Source organism: Dromiciops gliroides, chromosome 4 (genome assembly GCF_019393635.1).
Source record: "Dromiciops gliroides isolate mDroGli1 chromosome 4, mDroGli1.pri, whole genome shotgun sequence".
Taxonomy (NCBI): domain Eukaryota; kingdom Metazoa; phylum Chordata; class Mammalia; order Microbiotheria; family Microbiotheriidae; genus Dromiciops; species Dromiciops gliroides.
The window spans coordinates 436,361,103-436,373,325 of NC_057864.1; the positions used below are offsets into that span (position 1 = coordinate 436,361,103).

The 12,223-nt window shown below is 42.1% G+C and overlaps 1 protein-coding gene across 1 annotated transcript in view; it reads left to right on the plus strand.

Annotated features, from left to right (window-relative positions):
- Nucleotides 1–1,558, plus strand: part of GNAI3 (G protein subunit alpha i3) — a 50,731-nt gene extending 49,173 nt beyond the window's left edge. The window contains exons 7-8 of the mRNA XM_044003534.1: nt 167–372; nt 473–1,558. Of these exons, the coding sequence (XP_043859469.1) occupies nt 167–357 (191 nt within the window). The 3' untranslated portion in view covers nt 358–372; nt 473–1,558. The remainder of the gene's footprint in view (nt 1–166; nt 373–472) is intronic.
- Nucleotides 1,559–12,223: the final 10,665 nt, after the last annotated feature.

The following is a 12,223-nucleotide window of genomic DNA, read 5'->3' on the forward strand; positions in this document are numbered from 1 at the left end:
ACTCACATAGTACTTTGACAAAAAGACAGACTCCAGTCTTGGTAATGTGCCCTATATTCCAACATCACAAACAAAGGGTATTATTATTTGGAAGCTTTGTCTTATTTAGTTATTTGCAGCTACAAAAACATGAATCAGAAGTATCAAATACCTCCTACTTTTTCAGGTTCTAACACATATGAGGAGGCAGCTGCGTACATTCAGTGTCAGTTTGAAGATCTAAACCGAAGAAAAGACACCAAGGAGATCTATACCCACTTCACCTGTGCCACTGACACCAAAAATGTGCAGTTTGTTTTTGATGCTGTTACAGATGTCATCATTAAGAACAACTTAAAGGAATGTGGGCTTTATTAAGGGGGATTCATAAAGGTAAGACTCTAGAGTTTGTTCTTAGTATCTGTACTATAATAATATTCTTGCCCGCTTTGGTAAACCTTTATTGGCTAAAAACAATATCCTTTTCCCCCAGGGATCATGGTGTGGAGTGTGAGAACCAGACTTCTTTTTCTGCCCCGTAGGGCAGCTGTGCAAGCATGAAGGGGGACCAGGGGAATGACAGCAACATGCAGAATCTTCACATTCTCTAGCACAATCTTCTGTAATAGGGATCTCTTGATTGACACGAGATGCTAAAGTCAGACATTGCAATGGAGCAGCTCCAAAGTGTGACTTGATCATCCCAACCTCAGGCGCGTACTGCTGGTGTAAATTTGAGGTGCTGTGTTCCACAACTTCAATATGTAGCTTATTCTTGTTTCTTTTTCTTTTAACAAACCACCACTAGTCTGTTTTTAAAGTTTTTTCCATCTAAAAAGTATAACTTTACTAAATTCTATTTCCTTGTTTGCAAAAGAAACTTTATTAAAAAAAACCAAAACACCAAAAAAACAAACACTTAACTATGCACATGATATGAGCAAATCATTTTGAAAATCTTCCTCTTAGTAGGAGCTCTTTGTTTTTAACTCTTGGTATGGTCAGAATTTCATAGGACCATAACCGAAGGTGGTTTTGAGTTCTTGTGTCCATGATGGCTTTTTGGAATGAAGCTTGTGTTTCCATCCTGTTCCCAAGGACCACAATAATTTCTAAAAGGAAACGATATTGAAGATTTCTGCAGTAGGATTATAGCTCTTTTTTTTTTTTAAAGCTTATGGTTGAGGGTTGACCTGGTTTATGCTGATTACCAAATTACTACGTTTCAGATCGAGACTGTTGTAGTATGCAAAAGCCAGCTTTTTGGGCATAGGCGCACCCTGGACAGCTGCCGATTAGAGAGACAAACTGCTAAATTCCAAACTGGATGAGAGACTTTGTTGCTACATATCTACTAAATTGACCACTTTGATTCTTGTGTGTTTGTCTTAAGTCAATGGGGGAGATTTGTAAAAGGTGCACCTTGTTTTCCATCTGCCATGTCCTTTTTTCTGTTGAGAAATATCCAATCTGTATTAACAGTGCATGCCTTTGCTTTGTCAATGTGGTGCCAAATCCCTGTTTGCCATTGTTTTTACTGTAGTAATGTTAACTCTAGTAAACTTGAGTCAGTATCTTCTTTTGCCGAAACTTGCAGTTTGGTCTCCCCCCCCCCCCATCCCCACCTATATTTTGTCAGTCTGTACAAATTTCCATCTGTTATAGTTGTCAGCAGTATTAAAATGGTGAGATAAGAGCCCAGCTTTGCTCCTGATGTATAACAAGTCCTTCCTGGGAATATCTTTTTCCGTTTCTTTTGTCCTTGCCAGCCCTGACTTGGCTGATATCTGAGAAGGCTTAAGTTGGGTACGGGGGACCCCTTTTTCCAACCAGTGTGCCTATACCATAATGATACAAGTGATAATCATGTGCCATTTTCCAAATTCACATTCTGGCTGTGTGCCAAATCACCATGGTGCTTCACTATCATAGGGTAACTGAGTTATAGGTGAAAAAGACTAGAATTTATATAATTCAGCCGAACTGGCAGAGGCCCAGAGAGTCCGAGTGACTTGTCCAAAGTCGTACAGGTAGTAAAGGACAGAAGCAGGATTCGAACCCAGGCCCTCTGACTCCAAATCTAGCACTCTTTCTACTGCCTGATGCCAGTTCTTCTGTATTAACTTATGTGGTATTTTTCATCAAATACTCTAGAGGAAAAAGAAAAAGAGTCTCCATGGTTATGACTGATTCCAAATCATTAGTTTAAACAACAGTGCCTTTAGGGTCATAGTCCTTTTTGTCTATTAGCCATATAACTTTGCTGTAGTCAGAGGGGACAGTGGTCATACTACCATGCTTTGGTAGTATGCTTTTTTTTTTTGGTCACTTCAACACTTGGTGACATAGCCTTAGGTTTTTCTGGGTGAAAAAATTTAACTGTGGTTGGTATTAGGTGATATAACTTAATAGTGGTCTCTTAAAGATGGAAAAGATTTGTAGCCACAACAGATGACTGGTCTCCTCAGTAAATAGGTTTGGTAGCTTATTTGTCCTTGCTGGGCCGGTCAGTTCAGTAGGCTGTATTCTAACCTTTGGAGATACAGAGGAAAGTAAAAGTCAACCCCTGTGCACAAGGAGCTCCAATCTAATGAGAGAGACAGGCAAATAGCTCTACACAAACAAGGTACCTGTAAGATAAATTAGGGGTGCTCTCAGAGGAAAGGCTTCTCATAACAGGTGGGATTGGAGCTGAGACAGGAAGCCAGGGAATCCAAGAGGTGGAGAGAATTCTGAGCACTGAGGATGGCTGGAGAAAAGGCACTGGGGCCAGGAGGTGGAGTGTCTTGAGCAAGGACACCCATGCACTAGATCCTAGAGTATGTGGAAGGGAACAGAACTAAGAGAGCTAGGGAGAAAGGTAGGAAGATGTTGTATTAGGAAAGACTTTATGAGCCAGACGGAGGGTTTTGTATTCGATCCTTGAGGTGATATGGAGCCACTAGAGCTTACTAGGGAGCGGTGGGAGGGAGATTCATTGCAGAACACATTGTCAGACCTGCGTTTTAGGAAAATGACTTTGGTTGTTGGGGGGTGGACTGGAGTGGAGAGAGATTGAAAGCAAGGAGAACATTCAGAAGGTAATTATCATAGTACTCTAGATGTGAGGTGATGAGGGTCCTACACCAGCATACTGGCAGTGTAGAAGAGAAAAGGGGTTATATATGAAATGTGACGAAGGTAGAATCAACAAGCCTTGGCAAAAGATTAGATACGGAGGGTGAGAAAGAGGGGAGTCTAGAATGACACCAAGGTTTCTAACCTGAGGGAGTGGGAAGGTGGTGGTGCCCACAACAATAAGGAAGTTAGGAGGAGAGGTTTCAGGGGAAGAGACAGTGAGGGAAGTTTTGATAGACATGTTGAGTTTAAAATGTCTGTGGTATGCCCAGTTTGAGATGTGAGGGTGGAGATTAGGAAAGAGGGCTACATAGGCAGACCCAAGAATCATCCGCATAGAGATGATCATTGAATCCATGAGAGCTGATGAGATTGCCAAGTGAATGAATAGAGGGAGAAGAGAAGAGTCTCTGGGGACATCCACATTAGTGGGCATGACCTGGATAAACATCAGCAAGTGGAAGAGAGTGATTGACAGTGTTGAAGGCTGCAGAACAGTCAAGAAAGATGAGAACTGAGAAAAGATCATCCAGTTTGGCAACTAAGAGGTCATTGGTGATTTTGAAGAGGGCAGTTTTGGTGGAATGAGTGGGAAATCAGACTGCAGAGAAGAGAGTGAGAGGGGAGGAAGTGGAGATACCGTCTATAGATGGTGTTGAGGGGTTTAGCCAAAATGGGAGAAGAGGGTTTCCCTTATGGTATTGTAAAACATAGGCACTAACAGAATACCTTACCTTCCTGTCAGTGTAATACTGATATGTGTGGCCAAAACGACCAGTTATCAAAGATGGCTGGGTTTGAGTCCATTTTCATTTGATTGCAGCTCTCTAATGTTCTGGGTATGTGCTTTTTGCACATATTTCTTCAGGGTAAAGAGAAGTAATTTTAAGTGATTAGGATTAAAAGTTCTTTCTTCAGGTCCCAGCCAGAATATATGGAAGGAATTTTCTACCTATTAGACTAGAAGAATTTCAGAGAGCTAACTAACAATGGAAGCAATATCCTAAAAGATATCGAAAATAAAGTAGGCTGCCCAAGTTTCCAGGGAGAATCTGAAGATTTAGCAAGGATGATCTTGGTAATAGGGTAGTTAGGGTCAACTGCCTAATAAGTTAACCACAGAAGGTAAGAAAATAAATGTTTACTAAATTAGGAACGTTTTTTACATGCCCTAACAGGAACAACTTCAATAATTTTGTTGTTGGCAGACACCCACCCCATTTTTGGCCCTATCTCCCATTCCCCACACCCTCAAAACAAAAACTTTGGGCAGCACTATAACAAGGAATTTTTGTACCTGGAACAAGAGGCAGAAATGGAGATCACCCTCCGTTAGTGAAGGACTGGCCATGGACAGATACCTTAGGACACAGGCATGAGACCCCCTGCAGATCATCAGTTAGCTTCCAGTCCAATCCAACAATCATACTCTGTGCCTGCTATGTATAACACACTGTGCTAGCTTATGGAGATACAAAGGGAAAATGAAAGGCAGGCCCTGCCCACAAGGAACTTCTGTTGTGCTGGTGTAAACAGTTAAAATGTATGCATGATGGTCTGAGGGAAGAGAATGTATTAACATGGGAAATCCTGTGAAAGAAGACAGCCATCCTAAGAGAAGATGAGGAAGAAGTACATTCCAAATATAGGGGACTCGGCAGAGCCTTGAGAGTGTCATGGCAGGTCCAAGGGACTGGAACACGACATATATAAAGGGAAGTAGTAAGAAACGTTTTCTTGTTTTATTGCAGCATGCTTATCTTTCCCCTCGACAACAGAGGCTTAGCGGGCTTCAGAATAAGCAGGGGGTTCTTTCTAAGTGGGTAGCACCTAGCGGTGGAGTCGGCCTGGCTCGAGCCTTCTGAGAAGCTTAGAGAAGAGATGGAAAGGCGGTTTGGAGACAGATGGGGAGGGCTTTAAACACCAGGCATAGGAGTGATTTTATCTGAGGCTTCTTGAGTAGAGGTGTGACAGGGCTTGACTTGTGCTTCAGGGTAATTGTTTGAGCAGCTGTGTGGAGGAGAGCCAAAAGAAAGAAAGGCCTGGAAGCTGTTGGCTGCAGAAGTCCAGGCAGGAGGCAGTGAGGGCATGAAGTAGTAGGTGCTAACTGTGGATGAAGAGAAGGGTGTGGAGAGGTGAGAGATGTGCAGGCTTTTATATTTGTGGGAGGGGTCAATGAAGAAGGGGGAGAAATAGGGAAGCTTGAAGGGATGGCTTTGGGGGAAGATGTAATGAGTTCTGTTTTGATGGGGAGTTTGAGATCCCCATGGAACATCCATGGGGATGCCTCAGTTTCTCAACTTTAAAATGGGGGTGATAATAGCACCTACCTCCCAGGGTGGTTGTGAGGACCCAGTAAAATAATATTTGAAAAGTGCTTTTAAACTTAAAAGTGCTATATACATGCTAGTTGCTACTATTATCATCTAACTAGGAGGGAGCAGTTTCAGTTGAGTGGGGAGGTCAGAAGCCAGATCACCAGAGATTGGGAAGTTCATTGGAGAAGAGGAAATAAAAACAAGGGATCTAGACAGCTTTTTCTGGAAATTTGGATGGGAATGGGAGAGCTGTTTTAATTATTCCTGCCAACTAGACTAGCTTGGCCATGGGGTCCAACCCAATGGAACTTCTGTCTCCCTATGCATGCTAAGGGTAGGTGAAGTCAAGCCCCCAGCATGGGATGACAAAGGGCCATCCCATTTCCCTTCACAAAGCACAAAGTCTTTTAGATTAAGAGTTTACTAGTTGACTTGACCTCAGCCAGATGCATGCTGGAGGATATTTGTCTACAGAGAATATATTTTTGTATGTGACAGAAGGGAACACCATGACCTTCCAGGGATAGACTTTCTCACCCTACCTTCTCCCTGGACTGCACACCCACCGCCCCCAGCCCAATTGCCCTGTTATTTGGACCTTAATCTACACTAGATTCCAATGTAGTCCAACAGCAGGGACTTTGTGTTTTCTTGTTTTATTTCATTTTGTTTATTCCCCTGATAAATTTGTCTTCAGCCAAAGGTTAGCAGACTTCAGAATAAGTAGTGATAGTACTTCTTACAGTAAGGGGACCAACCTGGTTCAAGCCTCCCCAGGAATCCGGACACAAGGGAGTTAACTATTTAATAATTAAGAACTACTCAGGGGCAGCTAGGTGACGCAGTAGATAGAGCACCAGCCCTGAAGTCAGGAGTACCTGAGTTCAAATCCGGCCTCAGACACTTAACACTTACTAGCTGTGTGACCCTGGGCAAGTCACTTAACCCCAATTGTCTCACTTAAAAAAAAAAAAAAAAAGAACTACTTAGAATTGAAAGGTGTCTTAAAGATTGTCCATACACAGAACAAGAATCCCCTCTACAGCATCCCCAGTGAGTGGTCAGTGTCTGTTTAAAGACTTCTGTTTCCATTTATGGGGAATCTACTACCTCTTGAGGCATCTCGTTCTATTTTTGAACAACTAGAGTTCTTTGGAAGTTCTCCTAGTTGTGTTAGATGGTTTATTCATTCTTGTTTGGAGTCAAAATATGCCTCCGCAATTTTGACCTTTTAGTCCCAGCTCGGCCCCCTCTAGCCACACTGCATAGGCTGAACACACCTATCACATCTCCCACAGACTCGTCTCCAAGCTAAATATGCCCGGTGCCTACGGGTACGTGGGTTTGAATCTGGTGACCACCTTGGTTGTCCTCACTTGTCCTTTCAGCTTGTTGATGTCCCTCTTAAAATGTGGCTTCCAGAACTACTTTGACTAACAGAATACAATAGGAGTGCCTAACAACTTTAAATCAGTAAATATTGGGGGGCATTAGAGAATAGGCATGTTTGTAACATAGCCCGTAGAAAGGAAGCTCCTTGGGGGGATGGACTCTTCTCAGTTTTGTTGCTGTCTCCACAGCACCTGACAGTGTAGAGACACTAGACGGATGCTTGTGGAGGAGAGTCCTCCGCTGGCACATAAAACCAAATTCACAAACCCCACCTACAATTTTTTCTCAAATGTAGTTTGCCCAGATGTTTCTTGTTTTTCAAGTTTATTCTCCATCCATTTTCTCCTGGCGAGCAGTTAATTCTCTCTGCCCTTCCACTGGCCATGTAAGAGTTATTAAAGGAGATCCCTTAAAGGCCAGTGAAATATGCCAGTAACTAAAGGTAGCTGAGCACACATCAAAAAGAACTTTATTAGGCAACTAATTCTCCCAGTATTCACTAACAAATAAGCTCTTTCTGGGGGGGCAGCTAGGTGGCACAGTGGATAAAGCACCAGCCCTGGATTCAGGAGGACCTGAGTTCAAATCTGGCCTCAGACACTTGATACCCACTATCTGTGTGACCTTGGGCAAGTCACTTAACCCTCATTGCCCCACAAAAAAACCCAAACAAACAAATAAGCTCTTTCCTCTGGTTTGTTGATTGATATATGTATGCTTAACACTGTTTTCTCCCCTAAAAAATTCATGTGGAACTAGTTAGTAAAAAGTGCGTGTTTGTTTCTAAAATACTGTATTCTGGAGACAGCTAGGTGGCACAGTGGATAAAGCACTGGCCTTCGATTCAGGAAGATCTGAGTTCAAATTTGGCCTCAGACACTTGACACTTACTAGCTGTGTGACCCTAGGCAAGTCACTTAACCCCCCTTGCCCTGCAAAAAAAAATACTGTATTCTTCCATACTTTGGGGCAACTAGGTGGCAGATTGGATACAGTGTGGGGCCTGGAATTAAGAAGTTGTTCAGATGAGTCCAAATCTATGTGACACCATGAGGTTTTCTTGGCAGAGATACTGGAGTGGTGTGCCATTTCCTTCTCCAGTGTGTCCCCATTTTACAGATGAACAACTGAGGTAAATAGGAGATAAGTGACTTGGCAGGGTCACACAGCTAGCTAGTAAGTGTCTAAGGCCAGATGTGAACTCAGAACTTCCTGACTCTAGGCCCAGTGCTCTAATCCACTGTACCACCTGAGTTCACTGAGTTCAAAAGACACTGGCCTAGTCACTTAACCCCATTTTACCTCAATTTGCTTGTCTGTAAAATGGCATAATAATAGCACCTACCTCCCTGGGTCATTGTATAGATCAAATGAAGTAATAATTGTAAAGTACCTAGCCCAGTGCCTGGCACATAGTAAGTAAACACTATACAAATGTTAGCTATTATTAATTTTCATTTTAGAATAGTACTACTTAAAAGGAAGAATAAACATTTCTTGAAAGCCAATGCCAGGGTGAACTGAAAAGATCAAAGAGAATCCTATGGCAGAATCACTGAGAAGATAAAGGGGCATTGATATCCTATGGCAGTGCTGCTCCCTCATTCTCTCTGCTGTTCTTTTATTTTGTCTTGGGTCAAAGGGGATGGTATGGATGAGGGAGGGGAACTGGGTATAAAGGACTTGGTAAATCCTGGTGCTTACTCTTTTTTTTTTGGTCTTTCTGAAAACTAATGGGATCAGCAAAAGGAATAAAAATGACTCAGTTACATAATACTTCCCATAGACTGTCACTTGAGACTCAAAGCAATCCTGTGAGGTAGGTAGGACGATTCTTATTGTTCCCATTTTTAAAGAAAGGTTTAAAGAAGCTAGGACTTGCCCAAGGCACACAGCTAGCCAATGCCAGTGAATATATTTCTTAAATACCAATTGCCACAGTGCTTGAGGCAGATCATTTCTGCCTTTAGTATCCTAAGCTGGAAAGATTCTCCTCTTTGTTACACTGGTTTGACAGGTACAATTTGGTTTCTCTTCCCAGTGATCTTTACTTCTCTGGTTCATCCGGGCTTTTGCCAAAAAGAACCTTTATTAGGGCCAAATACTTGATCACCTTGAGTACCAGAGAGATTCCCATGCTTAATATTGCCCTCTGACCTTTTCAGCCTTTCATAGCTATGGAGTCTTAGAATCAGGATCATAGACTTAGATCTGGAAGAGACCTGGAGACAATCAAATCCAGTCCTCTCATTTACATACAAGTAAACCAAGGCAGATAGGTTAAGTGACTTACCCAGAGTCATCCGATAATTGAGGCAGGATTTGAACCCTGGTCTTCCTGACTCTAGGTCCAGTGCTCTATCCACTACTCCACAAAGCTGCCTGAGACCTCTCCTTAGTCCAAGAGTTATCTGTTTCTGGTCAATATGTCAAGTTGTAGGGCAGGCAAATGAACTGTCGTATTTTGCCCTCCCCCACCCCAATCATACCAGAAGTAGAAGACTAAAAATGGAATTCTACTTGTGTGTAGTTAGTTATTCCTTAGACTTTTTTGACTTAAGTGGGACAGAGAATCTTGTTTGTTTTACATTTAAATCCAATTTTTGCTTATCTTCAATCATATCACTGTTGGCTTAAGGGGGAAAAAACCCCAAACAATAATTTTCTCTTCCCAGCCTCCTATTTATTTGTCTAACCAGAAAACTTCTGCCCCTTCTCCAGGCTAAAAACTATGAGAATGTAGATTTAGGTATGTTTGGGGTTCAGGGTCCAACACTGAAGCAGTGCTGTCATCAGCTCTGGCCGTTGAGACAGAGTAGGAAAGGTAAGGCAGGAGTTCTTTGTCACCCTGTTAGTACTTCATCCGTGATGGTCAGCACGCTTTGGACTGCAGCACACCGTGTTCATGTGGACTCTGTTGTGACTATGCCAGCCACTGTATCTAGCCAGGAAGACTGATTGAAGAAATTTGATGGGTCTTGTGTCAAGAGTAAGAACTGTTTCGAGCAAGAGTTTCTTGTCTGTTGCTTAAGATTGTTGGTTGTCACTTCCTGCTCTCTTAAGCATAAAACCACAGAATATTATTTCTGATATTTTGAGACCCTTTGGTATAAAGATTTAAGCTTCAGTTTTGTTTACATATAGTTTATTGTTCTCAAAAGCATTAAACATCTCTGCTTGGTACTCTAAAAGACAGGCCAGTTGTGGTTCTTGCGTTTAGGAGATTTGTCATCACATTAATAATATGATGAGTGGAGCATAGATTGAACAGGAAGGGACCTCAGAGGTCATCCAGTTCAATCCCCTCATTTTACAGATGAGGAAATAGGTAGGCGAAAGGTACAGTGACTTGTCTAGGGTCATACATGTTAATGGCACAACTAGGATTTGAACTCGGGTCTTTTTTATTCCAAATTTGGCATGTTTTCTACTACCCCAGATTGCTGCAACATCAGTAGTGATATGAATTATTAATGATACTATTAAAGAAACCTAAACTTGCATACTCCTTTTTGAATCTCAGAGCTTAGAGCAGCTGAGAGAGAGGGAGTTTAAAGGACACAGTAAACAAAAAATAAGCTAGAGTTTAATAGAAGTTGGGAAAACTGGGAGCTTTGGGTGGATTTGGTTTGGTGTTTGGAGGTATGTATAAGTTAGGGTGTCTGGCAAGTTGTAAAAAAAATAGTCTGAGTATTTTTTCACCTAATTCTGTGGTGATCCTACTCACAAATATGTTTCTTTTTTGGAAAATGGAAAAAGAAAAAGACCATTAAATATACAAAATTTAACAAATTTATTCTTCAGCGAATCTCAGGCTCATATGGCTCCATGGTATCAATATTGGTAGTAGCAGACAAAAGTGTGAATATATGTTTCTGGCAAGGAGCAGGTTTTCATTTTAATCAACACTTTCCTTTATATACTCAATCTTGGCTGCCAAGAACATTCCTCACTGGTATTTGCAATGGCTAAATCTGGATTTTACTTAAACACCTTCTGTTATTTCCAAGGTTCCTTTCCTTCCCCCACCCCCCCCCCAAAAAAAAAAAGTTCAAGGGAGCAATTTCCTTGGCCTGACTGGGGATACTATTTGTTTGCAATCAACATTACGTGGGCCCTGTTGCAGAGATTTCTGTTGTCTAAATCAACACTTGCTGCCTGTTTGTGCTCTAGGAGCATGCAGTAGTTGAAATGCAAGTTTTTCATGATTGGTATGTGAAAAGCCAGTCTCTAAAGCTACAGTCTCTTCCCAAATTCTAAAGAGAGCAGGGAGTGTAGAACAGGCAGCCCCAAGAACTGTACCCATTGTTCTACTGGATGGAAAAAAAGACTCCCAGCTCTTCCATTTACTAGCAATGGGCAAGTTACTTAGATTCTTTGCCTTGTTTTTCTCATTTGTGAAAAGAGGGTTGAACTTGGATGAATTCAAGGTCCCTTTCAGCTCTAACACACTATAATTCTCTGATTTCATTTCTGTTTAAACCAAAATCAGCTTCCCTCACACTCTGATGTATTTTGCATAGGTCACTCTATACATGAGACATTGTGAGAGGTAGAGGGTATAGTCTATGGGCAGCTTTGATTTTATGATCCTAGACCTTTCCTAGAGGACTATCTACTTTTTTTGGGGGGGGGCAGGGCAATGAGGGTTAAGTGACTTGCCCAGGGTCACACAGTTAGTAAGTGTCAGGTGTCTGAGACCGGATTTGAACTCAGGTCCTCCTGACTCCAGGACTGGTGCTCTATCCACTGTGCTACCTAGCTGCCCCGGGCTATCTACTTTTGCTTGCTGTGTGACTCTTTAGATGAGGTTCCTTTAATTGTTTTCAGGGGGCAGCTAGGTGGCGCAGTGGATAGAGTACCGGCCCTGGAATCAGGAGTACCTGAGTTCAAATCTGACCTCAGACACTTAATACTTACTGGCTGTGTGACCCTGGGCAAGTCACTTAACCCCAATTGCCTCACAACAACAACAAAAAAAAAGGAGTATCTGAGAGTTTACACTTAATACTTACTAGCTGTGTGACCCTGGGCAAGTCACTTAACCCCAATTGCCTCACTAAAAAAAAAAAATAATAATAATAATATAAGGGGCAGCTAGATGGCACAGTGGATAGAGCACCGGCCCTGGAGTCAGGAGTACCTGAGTTCAAATCTGACCTCAGACACTTAATACTTACTAGCTGTGTGACCCTGGGCAAGTCACTTAACCCCAATTGCCTCACCAAAAAAAAAAAAAAAAAGAGGAGTATCAGAGAGTTTACACTTAATATTTATTAGCTGTGTGACCCTGGGCAAGTCACTTAACCCCAATTGCCTCACTAAAAAAAAAAAAAATAATAATAATAATATAAGGGGCAGCTAGATGGCACAGTGGATAGAGCACTGGCCCTGGAGTCAGGAGTACCTGAGTTCAA